General features: G+C 40.2%; 1 protein-coding gene across 1 annotated transcript in view; it reads left to right on the top strand.

Moving 5' to 3' along the window:
• The first annotated feature begins 8,877 nt into the window (after positions 1 to 8,877).
• The window catches only part of cacna1eb (calcium channel, voltage-dependent, R type, alpha 1E subunit b), a 54,511-nt gene continuing 37,838 nt past the window's right edge, over positions 8,878 to 25,550 (top strand). Inside the window, exons 1-2 of the mRNA XM_085388044.1 lie at positions 8,878 to 9,408; positions 25,190 to 25,293. Of these exons, the coding sequence (XP_085244170.1) occupies positions 25,215 to 25,293 (79 nt within the window). The 5' untranslated portion in view covers positions 8,878 to 9,408; positions 25,190 to 25,214. The remainder of the gene's footprint in view (positions 9,409 to 25,189; positions 25,294 to 25,550) is intronic.

The raw sequence follows: 25,550 nt of genomic DNA on the forward strand, positions 1-25,550 counted from the left end.
TTTACCATTTATTTACCATTATTATTATTATTATTATTATTATTATTATTATTATTATTATTATTATATGGTTGATTTGATTTATTTTGATTTATTATTAATTAATATTTTATTGAATTTTTATTGGAAAAACACCACCAGTCCAGTGTAAATACAAACCACATGAGGCAGAAATAGCATCAGCACGACAGTAGAGCAGTGGGGAGATGTGAACCAAACTAAAGAAGAGAGAAAGGGAGAAAAAAAAGGGTGGCGGTGGTGGTTTATCTATGTGGGACTTAAGGATAGGATCCCAGTGTCCATCTAACTCTAAGTTTTAATTTGATCATTTTATTTTTGAAAAGGTATGGATCCCACTTCAGGTGAAATCTCTCCATTTTATTCAGTAGCCTGTATGAGGGGTGATGGATTACCCAGAATTATCATCTTGGCGAATAATCTTGGCGAAAAGGGAATAACCGACCTCAGTCCAAAAATTTGGGGTTTTAGGACAACTCCAAATCATATGTGCCCACCCTAGTCTGACATCCCTGTATAATCTATGTGCTCAGCGGTAAATTCGGTGTAGTAATTTGAATTGGGTTAGTCTTGTTCTAAGTTCCCTGGACATGGATTTGATTTGATACAACACATGCAGAAGAGCTGCTTCTTGGACAGAGTGATGTTCTGGCTATAAGCAGTGAGCGTGATTCATGTAACTGGGCTAAAACTTGCATAATAACTAATACTTAACAGGTAACAGTTAACAGTTAGCAACAGAGTGGGCCCATTAAGTATTTCCCACTTTAGCTATTTTCATCCACTTTCAATGGCAACAATGCGGACTTGTCAATGTGAGTCAGTGTGGGTCCCAGAGGTCCTCATCTCAGCGCTCCCTTGTGAGTCAGTGACCCCATTTCACTCATGGCAGGAAAATTAATAATGAGGAGCTCCGACCTCATGGGAACTCTGAGAGACTGAAAGTCACAAGTGTTGGGGTACATACAGTCACACGCAGCGTATGCCACTGCTCATGTCCATATTGTGCAACCCTTGGGCCCATGCATGTATACAGGTGCAGACAGATGTTTCACTCGCAAGAAAACTGGCAATGATCCGCTCAGGTCAAGTTGTGTTAGTTTAAGTTATGTTAATATTCTGCATTTAAACCACTAAGTTTAAAATCACTGATTTGAAGGAAAAAATGGTTTAATATTAATATTTTAGAGCCAACTACACACTGTTTTTACAGTTGGTACATCTGTGATTTTTCTTATTTATTTTTAACTTATCAGTTCTATGGATAACAAATCAAGCTGACTGATACTGGATTTTTGAAACAGTATCTATTACAAAGCATGTTTGCTGCAACATGTGCAGCAAAGTATCTCTCATAGGTTGTATTATTATACGGTCTTTACCTTACAATAAAAAAGCACACTGAGGCCAATGTTGCTGTGATTTGGCACTATATAAATTGAATTAAATAGGACAATATGACACCGACCATATTATGTGCCAACTTTTGTCTAGTCTGACTCTAAAAAAAATCTCATGACAAATTTCATAACTCTTTTTTTGTCTAAGACTTCAAAAAGAAAGTATTTAATGTCACAAGAGACAAAGAAAAACAGCAAATCATCATTGCTTGTACGTGTAAATAATTTCTATTTTGCTGTTGATCTGCTAACTTCTTTTAAATAAGTTCAGTTTGAAAACACCTTCAAACACGGGATTTAAGCCTTCAGTACCTTCCATTATCATTTATTTGTACATTTATCCTCTAAGTATAAAGGTGAAATTCATAATGGATGAGAGTGACTTAAATGTAACATTATTTTCATATTAGATACTAGGGCTGAACGATTATGGAAAATAATCTAATTGCGATTTTTTTGCCCCAATATTGCGATTGCGATGCGATATGCGATTATTTTTTAAGGTCTTTGTCTTCTGTATTATTAAACAAAGACAAGCAATACATCATATAGTATGGCCAATACTATATTACATTAATTTTAAACTGTTCTTTCCTGGAAGACAGACCTCTGTTATGATGACATGAGGTGATGCATGAATTGATGACTGACATTTTTATTTAACTTCTTCAATCACAACAGTATATTTGAACATACACAATAGTTTATTTTTAGCTTACAAACATCTGAGCATAAAGTGCTGACAAGGAACCCTGGTGTAAACATTAAAATGAAAGTCAGTACAATGTGCAGATTGCAGAAATATACATAAACAAAATCAGTGGCTTTACCACACTCAGTTTTTCGACATCTGTGAACTACTAGACAGTCATTCAATTAAAAAATAATATTAAATAAATAAAACTAATAAATAAAAATACACACATCTTACTGATCTCTGCAGTCAGTAACATTACACATAAAGTGCAAACATAATAGCAATTGTATAAACACACACACAAACACGCCTTTAAAGTTTAAAGGCGTGAAATTGGACGGTCTAGCCTTCTGATTAGCTAATCAGAAGGCTAGTTCTGATTAGCGTCACCGCTGTCTCGGTGGAGTTTAATAAACTCGGCCGTCTGCTTCTTGCTATCTAAAATATAACCAGACACTGGTGTAAATTCTCGACTGTCTCATACTTCTGTTTAATAAGTTTTCTGTTTGACGTTTAGTCAGCTGTGTGAAAACCAAGGAGGAACCCACCCGGGGGATTAATAAAGTTTTATTTTATCTAATCTAATAACTTTAATCTCAGCCAAACCGATTTACTCACGAACAAACAAAACACTGAAAAAAGCCCAACAATAACATTTTTAGGTTGTCTAAGTGACTTATATATTACGTTTAACCCGAGCAGCGAAACTCCGCGGTGATCTGAAAATGATGTGCCGGGAGTTGTGCCGTTCTCGGCCGCATCAGTAACCCTCGAGGTCCCGGCTAGCTGTCGAGCTGGTGGGTAGCAGACGCCTCTGAAAACGTCGAAGCACTTTTGCAAATATGGGATATCTTGATAAACCGAGCAGATATTTGATGTTTACACAACTACTTTCTCGCCTGAAAATATTTTAAAAGTTTATTTTGTGACCCAGAAAGATTAGTATGAGTAATTTTAAAACTTAGTAGCGGCCGCCATTGTTGGAAACTGGAGTTTGGCTGGGCCGCGCTATGAATTCTGGGATATGGTAGTAATTTGGACAGCCTTCGGCGCGTCGCTGTGACGTAATCGGTCTACAAATGCGGCCTCAGGAGGATGCAGCCCATGAATTTGGACATGTCCAGAGTATAATCGCAGCCTTTGCGGTTAGAAAATTGCACTTGATCATGTCGCGATATTATCGCAAATGCGATATATCGTTCAGCCCTATTAGATACATATCACCTCTTATCAGAGCTGACGTTAATGATCATTTAGAAAATGATTGCTCTCTGAAGTTCAACGTGATAACCTCACAGGGGTCCGCATCGGTCCAAAACTGCTTTGCAGTCAAATAAAACAGAAAATTCAAACTTTAGAAAAGCAGGAAGCATGAGTGACCTACTTTCTTGAAGAATGTCCTAAATGATTAAGCGATTATCAAACTTGATGTTGAGTCATTTTCTGTTGATTGCAGATGAATGTTGGATTGCTTCTGGCTTCATTTGGAAAAGCTCGCTCATTAAAACCTCACAATGAATTGAATTAGCCTAAAACTGAGCAGTCTGAGGAGCAACCTTTCTTTAGGTGCTAGCAGATGATGTTTGAACACGCGTGTTTGTCATACAAAGACAATGTGTAACGCGTGCTGTGTCGTCCGCTGCGGCGTCGGCTGTTGTTGGCAGTGAAAGGAGCCGCGGGAACTTCTGCCTGTAGTTTGTGCAGTAGACCACTCAGGCCAAGGTGACTTCACAGTGCTCTCATTCCCTCCCTAACCTGATCGCTTTCTCTTCATGAAAAGCACTTTTAAAAGCAGGTTGCCATGGTTACCGCAATCTCTCTAACAGATTGCTTCCAATACCAGAGAATATGAACCATGCCATTATTCATCTGTCATTTAATCATCCTCATACATCCGTCTAGATTTTTTTATTTTATTTATTTTACCTTCCACTGAACCACTGAACCTTTAAAACATTCGCTACGATGTTTCCAATAATTGCTGCGTGTGTGAAAAACTGTGATTGCCGTCAGTGTATTCAAGCTGTAAACTCCAGGAGAACTTAACTTGTCTTGTGTCATCAGCTTTATCTGTTTTTATGTGGCGTCTTTGTCCTTGCACTGTGCAGAAAAAAACTTTCCTTAACTTAGCGGCCTTTACACCATTTGAGTACATGATCCTGGCCACCATCACCGCTAACTGTGTTGTCCTGGCCTTGGAGCAGCACCTCCCCGGAGAGGATAAGACCCCCATGGCAAAGAGACTGGTGAGGACAAAATCTGCTGTCACGACACACACACACACACACACACACACACACACACACACACACACACACACACACACACACACACACACACACACAAATGTACAAAATGTATATAAAAGATATACACAGCCATCATGCTCTCACCCACTAGCTTGTAAAATCCCATTTTATGCCTTAAGCTGAACATTTCTGGCTGTTGCCGTTTGGGTGTTTTGACACCATACATCATAAAAACACGGGCAGCTCTGAAAAAAACAAAATTACAAGTTAGCCATGTTCTAAAGCTCTAAATTATGTTGGCCTTGTTTAGGACTGCCACATGGATTGTGTAGCCAGCTAGCTGTGATTATACTGTGTAGACTGGTGCTAAGGGCGCTGCAGTGATCTCCTGAATAACAAGGGTCACTATATTGCCAAAACCTCCACATGGGCTCTGGTATAGGAGTAGAAGAAGTTGAAATCTGAAACAAAAAACTGCAATTTTTCTTCCATAAAGTCTCATCTTTTCAAGCTTTTCCAACATGTTTCTGTATAATCTGGAAGTCCCAGAGCCCATGTAGTGATATGTTATTGAAATGGAAGTAACAGCTAGCATGACTGTGTCATCAACATGGACATGGTGGCTGTACTACCTTTGCCAGGTAAGAAAAGTTAATAACTGGAGCACCAGTTTAGCTTACAAGTTAACCAGGTGACCACATTTTGCAAGGATGAATACAGCGATGGAGTTCACTACATCTAATAATATAGGTTAAAAAAAAGTGATGTAGTAAATTAAATGAGATGTAAGGCCAATCACTTGTAGATTTCTTTTTAGCAACCAGAGTTACTGCCCCCTGCTGGTCAGTAGCAATAAATACCAGTATAAGGAACTTCCACACTGACTTTACTTTTCAGGTGTCCATCTTTTATATACAGTCTGTGACAAGAAACAAAGCTGAGTGATTGTCACCATGAGAATATGTTTAGGTTTCAATAATGATGTAAAGATTTATAATATCAATGAAAAGAACATCCCTTTGAGTTAAGAGCACACAATTAGCTGCAAGCAGATTAACCATTTGCCAGTTGAGATTATTAGATTTTAATAAGGAGGCAGTGAGGAGTTACAGGGTGGCTAAAGTGACATAACTGAGTGAATTAGAATATGTTAGACATTTACATCAAATTCTTTAGACATAATTGGATCTCTGAGAAGTGGGTGATGTTTTACTGTGCAGTGTGAGCCGTAGAGCTTTTCCACTTCATCCACACCTTCCTCACTGAGATTATTACTTTAGGAGCAGGAGGCGGAGGAAGAAAACAGTTTTTGGAAATGGTAATTAAGGTTTCACCAAACACACTTCCCCCACTTCACTCCCCTCTCCCACGTTCTTCTTAAGTCAAGGAAGTTTAATTTCAATTGTTTCCATTCACTCTAAGGCACGAGGTACAAAAAAAGCATTGTTAAATATCTTATTGTTCATTCTTCTGTCTGTCTAAGCAAGTGCAGTCTGTATATTTGTCTATTTGAAAGTGTAAAATGACTTTTCTGAAGACCCTGCTGACCTATATATGCATGTCATTCCCGCAGGAGAAGACTGAGCCATACTTTATTGGGATATTCTGCTTCGAGGCAGGGATCAAGCTGGTGGCACTTGGTTTTGTTTTCCATAAAGGCTCCTATCTAAGGAATGGCTGGAACGTCATGGACTTCATAGTCGTGCTCAGTGGGTGAGTAACATCAGTTGGTCTCCTTGACGACCTGAATTTTCAACAAAGTGAGAAGTCTTTGTCTCAAACATTGTCAAGTTATTACTTGCCAAACATACTGGAGAAATCTGTTTTTGGAGGAGGAAGAAATATCACTTCTGAACATCGCCATAAACTCTCTGACTGGGAGCCAATCAGATCTGAGCAAAGCAGGGAATTTGAGAAGCAGCCGAAGTTTCTGCCTGTGTTCCCATCTTCTTTTGAAAATGGTTAAAACAGAATTTAACAATCCCGTAGGTTTATGTAGTTAATGTAACCAGATTTCAGTATTTTAGTTTTTCTTTCTGTCATCTTGGCTTAAAATACTACATCACGCACAAGACTCTTCTGCTGCAGCTGTTGAGAAGAGACCAATCATGGGGTAGCAAATGAATTATTTTTGATGGTACAGCTGCGATTGGAGCGTGAAATTGAAAACATTTAACCCATAATATGACATTAAACTCACATTCAGTATATGAACTGTAACAATAAGACCACCTTAATATGGCTCGTCCCTAAAAAAAACTACTTCCATCTGTGAGGCATAGACACTGGACTCTTATGGGTGTCCGCTGGTGTCTGGCACTAGCACACTGGCAACACATAATTTGGGTGCATCCCAAACAGGCGCGATCAGATTGAAATTCTAAGATTTTGAAGGTTGGTTCAAAGTCATCCTCCTCGTCATGTTCATAGAGTCAGAACAGGTTTCTTGAGTAGGTTTTCCATGCTGGGGAACACTGTCCTGCTTGGAGGTGCTGAGAGCTGTAAGAGCTGTCTTGGTGCAGTTTTGGTAATATGTGCAAGGTTGTGATGACGTCCCCAAAAAACCTTCACTTCATAGCTGAATGATCGGTGTTATTCACCTGTTAGTGCTTTGAATCTTGCAGCTGATTGGCGTAAAGACTGCAGATGGAGTTGTTTCAGCACTGTCGTGTTTAGTTTGCACCTGTCCTGATTTAATTCCACTTGGGGTTAACGATAAGGTAGTTTTTTTTATATACAAGGCTTCTATCTTTTACTTTCTACGAAAAAAACAGAGATTTTTGGCTATTTCTTTGCTATTTCTTTTAAGATTAACTGGAAAGTTTTATGCGATCGAAGTTGAAGAAGTGAAAGTCAGTGTGAGTTAAGATCTGCCTGTTAAAAGGGAGTTTTTCCTTCCCACTGTCGCCAAGTGCTTGCTCGTAGGAGGTCGTCTGATTGTTGAGTTTTTCTCTGTATTATTGTTGGGTCTGACAATAGAAAGCACCTTGAGGTGACTGTTGTTGTGATTTGGTGCTATTAAGAGTAAGTCGCATAACATTATAAAATAGATAAAGTAACATGGCTTTAACATCTGGAAACAGGGGTGCCTGATATGACTACTTTAGACTTCTTGATTTGATCAGTCTATTGAAAATAAAACCACAAAGTTTACAGCACACCGGCTCGATCGATTAAAACACAGCATAAGAACATTTTATGGAGATCTTTTTTGGGGTGGACTTCCCTTTAGTCTTTGGATTCATACTCCATTTTCAAGCTTCCTGCAGTCTTTTTTCTTCTCCTGTTTGTCTGTCTGGATACTTACCAATCATTTTTCAAGTCTGCCATGAAGGACTCATGTAAATAATAACATTAATGAAGTTGCCAGTAAGTGATTTCATTGATCTAGTTTGAGTGTTTCTCCAGCACCTAGTTACATATGGACATTTCAGGACCTCTCGATATCAGGATTATAATCTTACTATAATAAACCAACTCCTCCTACTTGATCAGGAGGTGAGCAACAAAAATTGGCACACAGGTACATCCAGTGGGAAAAATTATAGTTCACTGGGGGTAGCATGTTGTTAGTCCGTTAGCAGCCTGTGGGCAGCTTCGGACTTGCCTGTCTAACCACAGTGAGCGTCTTTTGTCAGGGGTCAAAGTCAAAAATATGTGGTACAATCTGTCTGTGTGCTACTTTTCCTTGTGTTATTGTTGATACATCAGGCAGCTGCGGAGAAGTTACAACAAACAAAGAGCTAAATGGATACCAGGTGTTCAAAGAAATGAAAAGTGCAGCCACTGTATGTACTTTGTTTTTCCCTTCCTGCTCTGGACCACTTGTCAGCAGATCAGCTTCTGACTGTCGCATAGCATCTTCCATGTCGAACAATTTGCAGTTATGATTTTGGAGAACTAGTAGTTGAACAATAAATACCTCCCCGAATGGACACTACCACTGTACTGTAAACTAATCATTAATTAATTGGTTCTTTTGCTTACCTTTAAAATCTAACTTTGGGAGCTGCTCTTTCCACATCGCCAGCTGTTACTTTAGCCATCGTTGATTGAAGTCGCTTAATGCAACTGAATCGTCTATGGTCGCCACTGCCTGTGTGGACACCTGTTAAGAATAAAAACCACAACATAAATGCCATTTCAATCTACAATTGCATATTGACAAATGTGTTATTTACACCAGCTAAAGCCCTTTTCCTTACTAGGCTAAGCTAGGAGTTATCTAAACAGAGACTAAAATATTCTTTTGTTATCGTTCACATTGTCTAACAGTCCTAACTGTACATACTGTACATGCTAACTACCTGTTCCACTAGCTTTAGAAGGTATTATATTACCTTGCCATTAGCAATAGCGCTGAGCAGCAAAAGCTCTGACTTGTAGCGGGAATTAGGTTTAATGTGCAGGAGTCGATGCCTTAGTAAGTACTCTAATGCCATGTTTGCAATTAACATGTATTGTGTTTAGCTAACTGACAGTGATTTAAGATCAGAAGTTGTGGTTATGGGGCAGCGCGGTGGCACGGTGGTTAGCACTGTTGCCGCACAGCAAGAAGGTCCTGAGTTCAATTCCACCATCAGGCCGGGGTCTTTCTGTGTGGAGTTTGCATGTTCTCCCCGTGTTTGCGTGGGTTCCCTCCGGGTACTCCGGCTTCCTCCCACCGTCCAAAGACATGCAGCTTGTGGGGATAGGTTAATTGAATAATCCAAATTGTCACTAGGTGTGAATGAAAGTGAGTGCGAATGGTTGTCTGTCCCTGTGTGTTAGCCCTGCGACAGACTGGCGACCTGTCCAGGATGTACCCCGCCTCTCGCCCTATGACAACTGGGATAGGCTCCAGCGCCCCCCGCGACCCTGAAAAGGATAAGCGGAAGCGAATGGATGGATGGAAGTTGTGGTTATGTGCCTGATGATGGTTAGTTTAGCTAGTTCACTAGCTAAATGCTTACCAATGCTAATATAGTATTTATAGCATATAGCCACCCCATCCCCTTCTTCCACCTATAACTTTACATTTTAAAATTTTGCTTGGCGCTACCAGGTTGGGAAATTTTCTAATTTTTTCTGTGTGTGTTTCTATGTGTGCGTTTGACTAGGTTTTAATCACAAATCACAGCTTTTAGTGACAGAGTTAATTTTTACTTACAGGCGCTGGCTGCTGAAGCAGAAGATTGATTTCAGACACCTATTGTCAAGTTATGTTGGCGCTTTCATGTAGTTGTTTCTGTTTATGTCAACATTTATTAATACCTTAAGCTGAAAGGCTTTAAATCCCACCGTGCTGCAAGCCTGGGTGACATACAGTAAGGAATGGTCGACCGCTGGGCTGGTCTTCGATTGTTGTTGATATATTTGTTTTTCCTAAGCACGTACATCTTTATACTCCATAGATCCGCAGGAAAACATAACACAAAGAAAAGTGTGTGTTTCCACTGCACAGTCAGGCTCTGCAGTCAGGAATAGGTGGGTGGATAAGTGGATTGGCAGTTGTGTCTAAAACCTGCTTTGGTTCGCCCCCAGGACCTCTGTGAATTAAATGTGAATGTAGCGCCGGAGATGTTATGCAAAAGCAGAGAAGGAGTGGATGGATGGAGAAGAAAGGAGACAGAAAACAAGCGGTAGAAAAAGGAAGATAAAAAGAAGACAGACTGTAGAAAAACACCAAGAGTCTTAATTTGTTCCCTATAAAACTGGCTTTAGTGAATTAATCATGCGGGAGTTGCCCATTGTTATTGCTGGTATGCTGTTTATGGTTAAGTGTACATTATTTTACATTCAGGGAAGATTGCTGTTGGCATGTTGACATCTCATTTCAATCTGACACCCACATATTTTTTTTCCTCTGTGTTTCTTATTTCTCTCTCTCTGCCTCTTACATAAAAGGGACATCAGCATCACGTTTACAGACCAGTTAAGGCCGGCATAAATGCTCAACAGCTGTGTTGCTGACTGAGTTTCACAGAATTTGCAAGGTCAAAGCGTTCAATCGGTTTAAATAATTCATCCTGAGCGGTACTGATTGCTTTCAAATTCTCTCGTTAGGCATCTGTAAGAGTTTGCAACAAATTATACAGGGAGTGCAGAATTATTGGGCAAATGAGTATTTTGTCCACATCATCCTCTTCATGCATGTTGTCTTACTCCAAGCTGTATAGGCTCGAAAGCCTACTACCAATTAAGCATATTAGGTGATGTGCATCTCTGTAATGAGAAGGGGTGTGGTCTAATGACATCAACACCCTATATCAGGTGTGCATAATTATTAGGCAACGTCCTTTCCTTTGGCAAAATGGGTCAAAAGAAGGACTTGACAGGCTCAGAAAAGTCAAAAATAGTGAGATATCTTGCAGAGGGATGCAGCAGTCTCAAAATTGCAAAGCTTCTGAAGCGTGATCATCGAACAATCAAGCGTTTCATTCAAAATAGTCAACAGGGTCGCAAGAAGCGTGTGGAAAAACCAAGGTGCAAAATAGCTGCCCATGAACTGAGAAAAGTCAAGCGTGCAGCTGCCAAGATGCCACTTGCCACCAGTTTGGCCATATTTCAGAGCTGCAACATCACTGGAGTGCACAAAAGCACAAGGTGTGCAATACTCAGAGACATGGCCAAGGTAAGAAAGGCTGAAAGACGACCACCACTGAACAAGACACACAAGCTGAAACGTCAAGACTGGGCCAAGAAATATCTCAAGACTGGTTTTTCTAAGGTTTTATGGACTGATGAAATGAGAGTGAGTCTTGATGGGCCAGATGGATGGGCCCGTGGCTGGATTGGTAATGGGCAGAGAGGGCCTTATTCAAGCAGTGGTACAGGAAGACGTCTGCATCCTTCAAGAAAAACATGATTTTCATGCAGGACAATGCTCCATCACACGCGTCCAAGTACTCCACAGCGTGGCTGGCAAGACAGGGTATAAAAGAAGAAAAACTAATGACATGGCCACCTTGTTCACCTGATCTGAACCCCATCGAGAACCTGTGGTCCATCATCAAATGTGAGATTTACAAGGAGGGAAAACAGTACACCTCTCTGAACAGTGTCTGGGAGGCTGTGGTTGCTGCTGCACGCAATGTTGATGGTGAACAGATCAAAACACTGACAGAATCCATGGATGGCAGGCTTTTGAGTGTCCTTGCAAAGAAAGGTGGCTATATTGGTCGCTGATTTGTTTTTGTTTTGTTTTTGAATGTCAGAAATGTATATTTGTGAATGTGGAGATGTTATATTGGTTTCACTGGTAAAAATAAATAATTGAAATGGGTATATATTTGTTTTTTGTTAAGTTGCCTAATAATTATGCACAGTAATAGTCACCTGCACACACAGATATCCCCCTAAAATAGCTAAAACTAAAAACAAACTAAAAACTACTTCCAAAAACATTCAGCTTTGATATTAATGAGTTTTTTGGGTTCATTGAGAACATGGTTGTTGTTCAAGAATAACATTATTCCTCAAAAATACAACTTGCCTAATAATTCTGCACTCCCTGTATGCTTTAACTTTTTCATTAAGAGACTGTCTGGCTAAAAGAAACAAAGCGCTATCTGACTCAGGAGCTAAAAACATATTTTTCTGTTAGTGGAGTATGGCAGAACCAGGGATTATCTGTTATAGGACATCACAGGCATGCAGGATAGTCTAGAACTTAAACCTTAAAGCACTAACTTATAGCACTGAGCTAAACATGCTTGGACGAAGTCTAAAAAGGATGTAATTATGTAGCTGCCAAGCAGGTTTCACAAATTCAGAACCTTCAAACAGCTACAGAAACCATACCAGCAGCACAATTCACGTCTCTGTTGTCTCTTCACACGTCTCTTCAGTATTTACCAGTTATCGTTGCAGCAGAAAAGGGTGACCACAGCTGCATTTTATTTTATTTTGTAGGTTATCACTTGAAGCTCCAGTGGAGTTTGTGTACTGTTCAGAGAGGTTATCACTACCAAACCCAACTATAGTCAGCCTGTTCTGTACCTAATATCACAGAATTATTGTTTAAATCTGAAAAGATGTCTTAAACACAGAGAGCTCTGAAAAACAATTGGTGATTCATCTTTAACCTGTTGTACTTTTCCTTATTTTCTGTCAAAGATATACTGTTAAAGCCGTGGATGTTCATATAAACATGGCCAAAGTTTCAAGTATTGTAGTTAAGAAATCCCTATGACTTCAGAGTGCTTTAAATATCTTGTTCAGTAAGTTTTTTTTTCTAATCTTGGCTCTGTATGATGTCACTGAGAGGAGATATTTCTAATATGGTCATCTCATGTACACAGTTTTGACTGTGAACCCCAACCTGCTGTTCAAACCTTCTGTTTGTGTGGGGCAACCACTCAGAAGAAAGTTGGTTTAAACAGACAGTTTTCTGACAGTGGATGAACACAGGGACTACCCATCACCCAGTCAATCGCACAAAGCAACTTTAATAGAATCCAAGAATAAAAATATGGAGCTGATAGAGTCCCCTTTTACTGTAAAGTATGAAATATGTAAAAAGTATTTCCAGAACCTACTTTTATTTTATACAGTGATAATTATATAACTATAACACACCAGAGTGTGTGATTGTGTGTGTGAATGGGTGGATGACTGGTTGTGTAAAGCGCTTTGGGGTCCTTAGGGACTAGAAAAGCGCTATACAAATACAGGCCATTTACCATAATTAATCAATCTGGATGAAACCTACTATAGAAACTGCCTGGGGTACCAGGATTATCAGTATCTATAATGCTCATTGGAATTATTTCTATGACACTGAAATCATTACAAATTATATATATTATGTGTAATAGATGATTTCAAAACAAAAAGTGACATTACATGTATGTAGGGAAGGTTTTTGCCAGTTTTTGTAATTCACTGAGCTTCACTGTACTGTTGTTTCATACCAGGTCTGAGCACTGCATGAATGTGACCATACAAAGGATATTGTCGGGGTTAAAGGATTTATTTCATAGTGTTCTAAAGTGTAGTTTGCAGGGATTAGTGTTTCGCCTGTTGCTTTGTATCTGTCAGATGGACAGTAGCAAACAGTCCTGGCTGTGATTGTGTAGGTAAACTTCTTGTGTCTTTCCCTTCTCATTATGTGTTAACCAGAAATATCCTCTGTATCTACTGGTTAAATGGTGTCAGTTCAAAGTTGAGGACGAGCAATTTTATTGCTAGTCATCGCTACAAGTCCCTGGTGTTGCATGGTCTCTGGTTTCCCCCTTAGAGAGAACTAACGTATACGTGGGAAAAACTTGTCTCTCCAGAATGAGCTGCATAACCTGTTGAATGTTTGAAAAATAAAATAAAATCAGAGGGAGTGGAATGACAAGAAGCGATGTTGCCAGACTTTTGACTGACGTTAGGCACGGTTGGCACAACACACCGGAATCTCCGGCTGAACTGCGGGTTCTCAGCAGCATTGTGGGTAAAGTGAGTCAGACTAAATTATAGAAGCACAATGCTGAGTCCGTGGAGTTCTCATTTACTTAAGTACTGTACAATTTTGAAGATAGTTGTATTTCACTTTCATTTTATGCTATTTATTAGCACTCATTCTTCTACGCCACTAGACTGCAATTCACAGAACTTTGTTGTTTTGGGGGGTTTTTTCTGCTTGTTGTTCTCCCATTAATGGGCTTATAACCGTGAAGCCGTATTGTGTGATGCCACCGACTGCTGGGTTGGAAAATGCCAGCTCAACCTCGACCAGCACGTGCAATAAAATAATCAGAAACCAATCACAGGGGTTCTTGTGCAGAACGAGACGTTTCCTTGTGATGCGTTTAGCAAATTTAGCTGAGTTTTAAAGAGGATCTGCATTCCTCCCCCGACACTGTTAAAGAGCAACAACAACAGACTGAGGAGTGATGTCTGGTTAAGAGTTTCTGTATGATCTCACCTGTGCAATCACTGATTGGACATGTCGAGTTACTTTTAAGAATGTGGCATTTTGGGTAGTTTTTGAGAACTTCCTGATTGATGTTAAGCTTTCAAATCATGTCACTTACAGTGTGTTCAAAGTTGTCAGTGTACTTTGTGCAGCTAACAGATCTTCTGTGTTACCAAATCCAGTTGTGGCTGGAATTGGTAACGGACGACCTGGTTTCCTGCCACCTATCTGACACATTTTCTGATGGTACATATGCCGCCCCCCTCACTCGCACACACTCTGACGCTCTGGCTCTGGTGCCACAGCACAAGTAAGTCAGACTTAAAAGAAAACACACATGTGTCATAGAGGCCCACTGGGAATATAATCGAGGCCACTGGGCCAGCGCTGGCGGCATTCATTTCATTTCATATTAATGCATTGCTAGAAGCAAATCTGCTGGGACACTGAGCTCAATTAAAATCCCTAATCTGAGCAAAGAGTGTGTAGCAAAAAAAGGACAACAGCTAGAATAACTTACCCACAATCCAATTTAAATCACTGGGATTCCTAAAATGGTCAATTATATCCTGCAGCAAACAGATTGGCACAGGTGGACGCGATGCTTTGATTAGCAGTGAAATGACTCTCAGATGAGTTAGGCGTGTGTGTGTGTGTGTGTGCATGTGTGTGCTTATTACTCTATTTCTGAGGTCACAGGTACAAATTGTTGCCAGTGAACCTGTTGCCCTCCTGTTGGTAGATTAGTTCTGACAACTCCCTCGTCAGTCATAATGATATTGATCCCAGCTGTGCCTGCACTCATACCTCTGCGAGTGTGACACTTTGCTAAAATTGTTGCTCTTTAGACAGGATGAATAATACAGCTGGGTGGGAGTTGGGAGTGATTCATTATGCCATCTGGCACAGAGACAGACACACGGGAGTGAGACAAGTCATACATACATTTAGCGTCTCTCCCCCATCAACCATTTTCTGCACACTATCGCTGCTCAACTCTCATCAAGCACAGTGAGCGCAGTGATGCGTGGAGCTAAAAGATTTAGATTTTATAAGAAGCTCAAAAACCCATTTGCTATTATTTGATTTATTTATTATTTGATTTACAGGAAAGGGCCACAAAGGTGAAATAATAATCTGGAGGTAAGGGTTAAAATGGGTTAGGCTGGTGTGAGCTGTTTCTAGAAATTTACACCAAAGGATGCTCATTGCAAAGTGACATTACGAGAAGTACTGGAATAAAATTCACACATCTAACATCAAATTAATGAGGTTTTGAAGAACATTTCATAATGATACAGCAGTACTGTCCTGGTAAAATAGAGATGTGTGACCATAATGTACTTCATCATATTTATGAAAACCAAACATAGCACATCATCACAAACACCTCATAGCAACTGCGAGGCACGGTGGGGAGTGATGATGATTTGGGGTTGTTTTGCAGTCACAGGGTCTGGGCATCTTCACTGAGTCGACCATGAACTCTTCTGTATACAAAGTATTCTAAAGTCAGATGTGTCTGACGGCTAAAGCTTGACCAAATAAGATCACACAACAGGACAATGATCCCAAACACAGCAGCAAATCTACAACAGAACAGCTGAAGGAGCCAGCCCAGACCTCAATCTGAGTGAAACGCAGTGGTGCAACTTTAACAGAGCTGCACATGAACAAATAGCTACAAACCTCAATGAGCTGAAGCAAAATGCCTCCACAGCCATGTGGGAGACCTATAAAGTCACACTTCAAGCAGAATGTGGTTCTACAAACTACTGAATCATGGGGGGGTACTTTTCACACACTATGTTGTTCACATGTTGTTCTTCACCTCAGGTTCTATTTACATTATTCAGGGATAGTTTTATTACATCATATTATCTAAAATCTTAGAGCTGACAGAGAGTATACTGTTTTTACTATCTTAATGTTTAAAAAAGGCAATCGGTGCATTTTTGCAAAAGTTTCAAATCGTGGCTCATTCACTGAAGGGGCCTCCTGGTGCTACAATGACTAGATGGGGCATTTGTTGTTCTCTAGAGTTGTGTTTGAGAGGTTTTTTCGAGCAGCTTCGGTTTATTCACTCACTGTTATAAGGGTGATATCCACTCTCTAAAGCACAGATTTGATTAGGCAGAAACATGATTGTTAACATTTGGTGACGTTTTGTCAAATCTCACTCTGGGCTGGTGACGAGGAAAAGGAGACTTATCGTCTGTTATCCTTCTGACCAAATCTGATGGTAGCTTTTCAAGTACAGTATCGAACAGTAGCTGAGGGATTAGGGGGTAAACTTACAAGTAGTAGACGTACCAATGACAGTCTAGTCCTGGAGATCTGGTGCCGATTTGCTTGCTTGGTAATGTCGGTTGTGTGTGTGTCTGTGTTAAAGGTTTGGTGAAGTCTACCTTCGAAACTTTGGGGTAAATTTCAAATCGGGCGCTTGCTGTCATTGGCTCCAAGAAATAATTCAGGAATTATGAGCGTCCAAGATCCCTGACAGCATCACGCGGTGTAAAAGAGCTGCTGCAGTGGTCTCAGCCTCTAATTTCACTGATAATTGAATCAAATAAACAATAGCTTACGGTCCCAGGTGGGTTTTCATTGGGAAAACATATACTCAACCATTTATTCTATGACTAATTATGAGTACACTTTATGTAATCATCCCATTTCAGCAGAAGAGTATTAACGCTGCCATTAGACACATAGTTTATGTTTCCCCAGATTTAATTCAAAGCCATTAATTTGCTGATGCATTATGTTAATGTTGATTCAGCTGCACATTGCCATCTGCGGAGCTGTGCCGAACTGGTAAGCAACGTGATGCTGCTGATTACTGTAGTTTTTGGTGGTGTTCTTCGTGTAGGTGGAGGTGTGTGGGAGAGGCTGCATTCTGTGCATGTAATGAATTCAGCCTCTCCAGAGCCAGTGTGGTACAATACTGTGCAACCATGCTTCACTTAAAGAGCCTCTGAGGAAGAGATTAGCCTCTCGGTGTGAACACAAGCCCGCTTTTTATACTGTCACAGAGTCAGGTCTTTAGAGTGCATGTGTGCAGCTATTCCACCTCTTTTATTATCTTATTACATCACTGATAGCTTTGCTACATTGATGATATTTTTCCATTTCATTAATTCAGATGGGAATTTTCTGCTGTATAAACAGGGCAAATTATTGATGTTTGAAACAATTCAACCAAGGACTAGGGCTGCACGATTTTGCATAAAATGAGAATCACGATTTTTTGGCTTAGAATTGAGATCACGATTCTCTCACGATTTTCTTTTCCAGTATAAATATTTATTGCACTTATTAACTGCACATCAACTTCGTAACAGTTGAGACTGAACATAAAAACAATAAATAAACATAAAAACAACAAATGTCTCACGTTTTGTGGTTGCTGCAACATGTTGTACTGCTTGAAATTCCGTCTCCACCGTTGCTCGACACTGCGTGTATAGAGCAGGTAGTGCAACAATAGAAAAATAGTTGCGGGACGGCACTGTGTAGCGTTTGTCTAGGGTGTTGATCATTTTCCTAAATCCCTCGTTTTGCACAGTGTTGATGGGAGCCATATCTTTGGTCAGGTGATAAGTGATAGCCTCCGTAATTTCTTTGTGCCTGCGGGAGTTCGACGTGTATAGGGAAGCGCTGTATAAGGTTCCCGTTATTGATGTTTGGGTGGTTGACCGGGACGGATTTTCTCCTGTCACTTTCTCGTCATCCCTGACGTGCTCTCCGTTGTTTTGTCCCTGCTAATTTTAGCATCACACGGCACAGCTTCTGTATCACGTGGTATAAGGCTCCGCCCTTGTCATTTGTTGAGCAGGAAGAGTGAGCGCTTGTTTTCATGCAGAGTACGTCCCGGATCAAAATGCGGTACAATCGTCGTCTTTTTTTTTTTTTTTTTTTTTTTTTAAATCGTTGTCATTTGGAAATGAGATCGCACATAAGTATGAATCGAGATCGCGATTTTCTAACGATTAATCGTGCAGCCCTACCAAGGACACTCAAAAAAAAAATGGAAACTTTAAGAAATTATCATTATTTATTAAAAAGAAGAATACTAAAAGGTGATTTAAAGCCTGTTTTTTTTATTGTAAAAGTTAGAGTTGGGGTTGATCTTTGCTATGTCTCCTTTATCTTTGTCAGGAACCGGACACGACCGGCTCCTGACAGAGTTGCAAAGATGTAGTTTTTTTGGGTTTTTTTTAAAAAGAATTTTGAGTTGATCCAAAGATAAAAAACCAATTGTATGCACCCTCAAGACATTTCATTAGGTACATCCTTCTAGTACTGGGATGGACCTCCTTCAGTACAACTTCGTGCCACAGATTCATCAAGGCGGTGAAAACATTCCTTGGATATTCCTCAGTATTCACAGCTGCTGCAGATTTGTTGGCCGCACCTCTATAATATGAATCTCCTGTTCCACCACAACCCAAATGTTATCTGTTGGATTGAGATCTGGCTACTGTGGGGGTTATTTGAGTACAGTGAACTAACTGGCATGTTGAAGAAGCCAGTCTAAGATTATCTGAGCTTTGTGACATGACATGTGACCATTAGACGATGGGTACCCTGTGGTCATAAAGGAATGGAAGTGGTCAGCAACAATACACAGGTCAGCTGTGGTGGTTGAACGATGCTCAGTTAGTTCTAAGGGGCCCAAAGTGTGCCAAGAAATTATCCTCCACACCATTACACCATCAGCAACCTTTGATTCAAAGCAGGATAGCCCTGACCCCACCATACGAATGGCACAGCAGAAATCAAGACTCTGCAGACCAGGCAGTGTATTTCTGATCTTCTGCTGCCCAATGTTGGTGAGCTGGTATAAACTGCAGCCTCAGTTTTCTGTTCTTAGGTGGCAAGAGTGGCACTCAGTGTGGTCTTCTGCTGCATTCAGAGATGGTCTTCTGCTTACCTTGGTTGTCATAAGTGATTATTTGGGTCATTGTTGTGTCGCTATCAGCTAAAAGCAGTCTGGCCATTCTCCTCTGATGTCTAGCAACAACAAGACATTTGCCTAGAGAACTGCTGCTCACTGGATTTTTCTTTGTCTCATCATTGTCTGTAAATCCCAGAGACGGCCATGTGGGAAAATCCCTGCAGATGATCAGTTTCTTAAACAGTCAGACCAGCTTGTCTGGTACCAACCATGCTGTTAAGTCTAATTGTTGAATGTTGCCATTGTGTTTCTTAAATTTGTATAGTCTTAGTTTAAGCAGTAGGATCAAAGCCATCTCTTTGATCCTGACCACCTCTCCAGCCACTCTGTGCTGGGGGAGGTTTTATTGTAGATACATCCTATCTGAAAGATCTGTTTCTTTTGATGTAAGCTTCCTGGGTTTACGACCCTTTGGTCAGCAGGAGGTCTCACACATACACACACACACACACACACACACACACACACACACACACACACACACACACACACACACACACACACACACACACACACACACACACACACACACTCTCACATAACACACACACACCCAGTGTATACATTTACATACAGTCCTTGTCTATGTAACCAAACGGGGTTGCAGGGGGAGGTGTTTTGTAAACTATTGTTTGAAGTTTGTCAATAAAAGGCAGCGAGAGGAGGCCACCATTTGGGGTTCTTTGTCGTGCTGGACACAGACGAGGCCTCCCTTGCGCAAGAAATCGATCGAACACCGTTGCCTTGTTTTTCTTTCATGGGAATAAGTCCTGGATACAGCGGGGTCTGAGTTTAGACCCAACACATGCCAAGTTCAGAGTCTCTAAAATCACCTTTTCTCCATTCTGATGCTCAGTTCGTGGTTTTCTTGACCACATCTACATACCTACATTCATTCATTTTCTGCTATGTGATTGGCTGATTAGTTACTTGTGTTAACAAACAGTTAGAAAGGTGTATTTAAAGCCATGACACTGAAAGCTGCATACTAAACAGTGGTGGGTTGCATGAGTTATGATTGTTTTGGGAAATTCTACTTCTAACAAATATTTTCTAAACCAAACATACGAAAATGACCCCCTATGAATGTGCAGGGATGATTCACGAGCTACCACAGCAGATTGAATATTTGCTTTAATTTCGAGAGAGCCTGAATCGCTGTGCTCGAAACGCAGCCTTGAAGGTTCTGCACCCCTGCCTGCCTTTGTTCACTCTGTTTGGTTTGAAGGCTATTTCCACAGACTCCCACTTCTGTTCTCCCGCTCCGTCTCAGTGTCTCTCGCTGTGTCATCTCTTTGTCTGACACACTCACTTGCTTAGTATGAACATGCTCGCTATAAAATCCAATTAACACTAATAACTACGCCCTGTAATAGCGATTGTTTAGTATCCTCGTTAGCGCCACACGTTAATGGAAAGGAAATAGATGCTTTTTGTATCTATTAGTTGTTGTTTTTGGTATTTAGTTTAATTGAATTTAAAATCCCACCTCTGCTGCCTCTGCGTTGTTTCTATAAGTCTCAATAATGCTTCAGACAATTTAGAAAGCATTACACGATGTCAGGCTTCTATACACTTTAGTGTATGCAGTAGTGTGACACACCTGTAATTATGTGCTATATAGCCTCTAATGATCACACAAGTGCCAAGCCACCAATGCTATTTCAGTCCATTTCTTCTGTTTGCCGTTTAGATGACACACAGGAATTCGAACTGCAATTTCTGTTTATTTTCTCCCAAGTTAAACGTATTCAGAGTGTTTTGTCCAGATTAGTTCAGTCATTTTAAATTGTCTTAGTGGATCTGTTAATGTCCTTGTGATGGCACGACCACAGTGATGGTGCCACAGTGCTGATGATAAGCAGGTATCATGTTTACCATCTTTGTTTGTGTACTGAGAACCTCAGCTATCATTGTATATATTGTATTATCTTATTTATTTTGTATTTTTTGACTTTATATTCTGGTATACTCTTTTTAATCTTCTGCTATCTGTACCTGAGCTGTGGTAACGCACAAATTTCCCTACCGTGGGATCAATAAAGTCTTATCTTGTAAAAATGCTAAAAATTTCGAAGGAAATGTAGTTTTTTTATTGTTAGTTTTGTTAATATTTAGCTATAAATATATATTGTGAGCTTCTTTTTGTCAGTCAGTTGAAAACCTCATTATGCATTTAAAACAGAATGTGCTATAAAATTGCATTATAAATTTTAGATGGGTAGTGGGAGCGGTTTGCCTCCAGGGCTTTCTAAATATCATAGTTTCAATTTTTACCTGCAGTTTGGTTAAATTTAAGCTCCGAGTGCTTGGTTTCTGTTAGCAAAACAGAGTTTTCCTCTTTAAACAGATAATATAGAGCCTGGCAGAAAACCTTGAGGCAAACTAGTTCTGTGGGCTTTTGTAGGCTGACTTACGTCAACACTTAATGTTTCAGTTGCATCAGCTTGGAGAATTATATTTCAGTGGCTTTCAAATTCATTAACGTTGTAGCAACTTGGTGACAAAACTGTCATATTGCTGCTGTTATAATAATATATAGTATATTCATATTTGTAGTTAATGTCCAGAGAGGCTGACCAAAACTCTCCTCTGTTTCTTGTTGTTTTTAAAGGGGGAACTTGGATGTTATGAGTGTGCGTGTCGATCTCAACAGCATTTTTACACCTTTAACAAAATAAGCTTGCTCCAGCCTCCAGATCATTTCCATAATTTGAAGGAATTCTGGTTCCAGCTATTATAGGGTAAGGTGGGATACACTGTGGATACATCACAGATCTAAGACTCTGACAGTCATGTCAACATGCATGACGCTGAGAGGACATGCAAAGTCCACACAGCCAGTGGATTTGAACCCAGGACCTGCTTGCTCTGAGAGCACAGTCTAAAGCGCTGCACCACCCAGAATTCTGATTCCTTAATTGCATAAAAGCACATCAGCTCACTCTCCAAGAAACAGGCCAATAGTATAAAATTTTTTTCCCACCAGTTTTGCTTTTTCTTTATACTTAGTGATCTATCTTGCCTATAACATGACAAAATGGTTTCTAAATTTCTTATTTTTTTCCCTCTTTATCATTCTGAGCTGCTGCATCCACGTGGAGATTTTACATTTTGGCTTTTATGCACCTGTTACTTAACATCTGTTCAATAGTATTATATAATTTTGTAAATATATACTTTTGCTGTAAAAATAAACCCATTGTTTCAAATATGAGCACATTCAATTTAAAACAAATATAAAACTATGCAACCAGTTGGCGACTTCGTGCTCAAAGAAGAATCTTAGTTTTTATAACCCTTGGCCGTTAAAGGCTGATGGGGGTATTGTCGTCACCCCGCAGGGTGGGAGGGGAAAGTTTGTGGTCGCAAATAATATGAATAACTCAAGAATGACGGAGTTTAAAATTGATGCCACAGGTGCATCTACAAAAAATCCTCTTCCTGAGTGGTTTTGTTTATGTTTGGTGTTTGTTTTTTTTGCAGATTTGTGACTTTCATGTTTCAGATCGACAAACAATTTTAGTTTTAGACAATGATAGCCCAAGTAAATACAACATGCAGTTTCTAAATGATGATTTCATAATGGAAACAAAGCTATCCAAAGTAACTTCTCCCTAAACCTAATAACTGGTTGTGCCACCCTTGGCAGCCAGAACTATCCAGTGTTTGTGATAAGTGGTAATGAGTGTTTGACATTGCTGTGAAGAAATTTTGGCCCACTCTTTTTTGCAGAATTGTTTTACTTCATTGTTGATAATTGGAGGGTTTGAGCATGAACTTGTTTAAGCTCATGCCAAAGCATCTCAGTTGGATTTAGGTCTGGATGTTGACTCGGAGCTTCATGACTGATGGCCGGACATCCTCCTTCAGGATTTTCTGGTAAAGCGCAGAATTCATGGTCCAACAAAGCAGCCCCAGAAAATCACACAGCGACCTTCATGTTTGACTGCTGGTGTGATGCCGTGCTAGCTTCACACAGGATTTAACGAGACTTAAAGCTTCCATAAAGTTCAACTGTTGCTTCAGCAGTCCACAAAATATTTCCCCCAAAGTTGTTTTTGTTTTTTGGCAAGGCTTTGTGTTCTTCTTGGTCAGCAGTGGTTTTCTCCTTTGAAGTGACATTTTTGCCCAGTCTTTTTCTTATTGTTGAATCATGAACTGTGACCTTAACTGACAGTTACTTTGATGCTGTTGTTTGATTATGTTCAGGATTCTTTTGTGACCTCCTGAATGAGTTGTTGATTACTCTTGGAGTAATTTTGGTCACTGCTGGGAGGGCTAACCACTGTTCTAAGCTTTCTCCATTTGTGGTTAAAGGCTCTCACTGTGGTTCATGAAGTCCCAAAGCCTCTGTAACCCTCATAGATGGATAGATATCAATGATTTTACTTCTCAGTTGTTTATTTAGACTGTGGCATGATTTTGAGATCTTTAAACCTACTTCATATTGTCAGACAGGTTCTTTTTGGTGATTTCTTGATTCAGCGGATTTGGCAGTAATCAGGCATCAGTGTAGCTAGTGAAACTGAACTCCAGGCAATGTGGTTAACCACAGTTGATTCATGATTACCTTTTCCGCACAGCTTTGTTTCCCCCAATAAATTAAGTCATCATTTAAAAACTGCCTTTTGTATTTGCAATATTTACAAAATGTTCTTTGATGATCTGAAACATCTGTGTCACAAATATGCAAAAAAGAGAGAAAAAACCCCAAAGAAAAAACAACTCAAATCATGAAGGTGGCAAATTCTTTTTCACTGCGCTGTAAATTCTTTGAATATGTTTTAGTTTGCAGATGGATGGGAACAGCATCCATCGTTGTGCACAGCCTTCAGTGCGGACAGTTAGAAAGGTTCTGAACGTGGTGTTATAGACGGTGAGCTTTCAGCACTTATAAAGCGTTTTTTTCCAGATTCATCCACATTAGTGTGCACATGGCCTCACTCATTCACTCACTCACTTGGCCTCTCTCCCTCCCACTGCTTTCAGGAGAGATTCTGCGTGGGTTTACACTTGAGTTTCTGCCATGTGCTTTCTACCCCCTGCTTACACACACACACGCAAACACACACACACCCTCCCCCACACTCCTCAGCATTGTCCAAAGATTTTGTAAGTTTGTATATTTGTGTCTTCTGTGTGTGTGGAAACAAAGAGAGAGAGGTGGACAAATCAGGGAAAAATAATTAAGATGTTTTTCACAAGTCTGTTAAAATATTAGCGAGCAAATTAGCAGAAGACGCTGACCCGCTTGTCAGTAAGAGCATTAACGGTTTAATTGACGTGGAAATGAATTTTTATGCCGCTATTATCGGTGCGGTTTTGTAGCTTTAGCTGTGCGATTGCTACTATTATAATTAAAAATAACAAAATAATCTGCTTTTGCCGTTCCGGTAAGAAACATGCAGATGTGATTTTTCTGGAGAGAGCTTGCCTGTCGCCTGCTCCCGATGCTGTTTTTCAGTGTTTGTGTGTAGGTGGAGGGACATCAATGTGTGCGTGGGCAGATGTGAGTAGAGATGCCTGCCAGGTGTATGTGGCTGTGCATTCTTTGTCTCTCGCCATGCAAGTGTGCTACACCGAATGGAAATGCTGTACCACTCACAGGCCTTACAGCTGTGGGGATGACAGCAGATCATATTTAATATTTCGAATGAGTCATTTCCAAAAGTGTCCTTCAGATGCATCCGTTTGTGCCTTTTTATCTATTTTTGCGCTTCATTTTTCAGACGTCACAGGAAAATAACATTAATCTCAAGAAAGGAAAGAAGTTTTGTACCAGATTTAGCTGCTAATGGATGTTTTTTATATGTCCCTGTTGTATAGTCTGTAATTTAACCCAAATGTCTCTCTCCTTTTTTAGGCCACCAAAAATAATGATAGCTATTAATCCTTGAAAAAATGTCACAATGTCTTTCCAGTGTAGCGTCCCTACCATCAAAAATGTCTTTGAATCTCTATAATGCGTGCCTCCACCAGGATCCTGGCCACTGCCGGTGCCCACATGAACATCCCGGTCGACCTTCGGACCCTGAGGGCTGTTCGGGTGCTGAGACCTCTCAAACTCGTCTCCGGCATTCCCAGTGAGTCAACTACTGACCTCAAACTAAAAAGCACTTCAAGGTCAAACACACAAATGCAAAAGCTGCAGTTTCAGAATGTGTTCATTAGGAAGAGTTTCATAATCTGGACTTGTATGTACAAAAACTGTCAGGATGTCACGTGAGTATTAACATGTAGGCATTACATGGATTTTTTTAGTTTGCCTTGTTGTTGGACTTTTCCTCCAGGAAGTTGAACCCGTTGGTCAATTTACCTCATAGTACGCACTAGTTCCTGG

Source organism: Rhamphochromis longiceps, linkage group LG18 (assembly GCF_057381845.1).
Source record: "Rhamphochromis longiceps isolate RC_006_pf linkage group LG18, R_longiceps_female_GT1.1, whole genome shotgun sequence".
NCBI lineage: Eukaryota > Metazoa > Chordata > Actinopteri > Cichliformes > Cichlidae > Rhamphochromis > Rhamphochromis longiceps.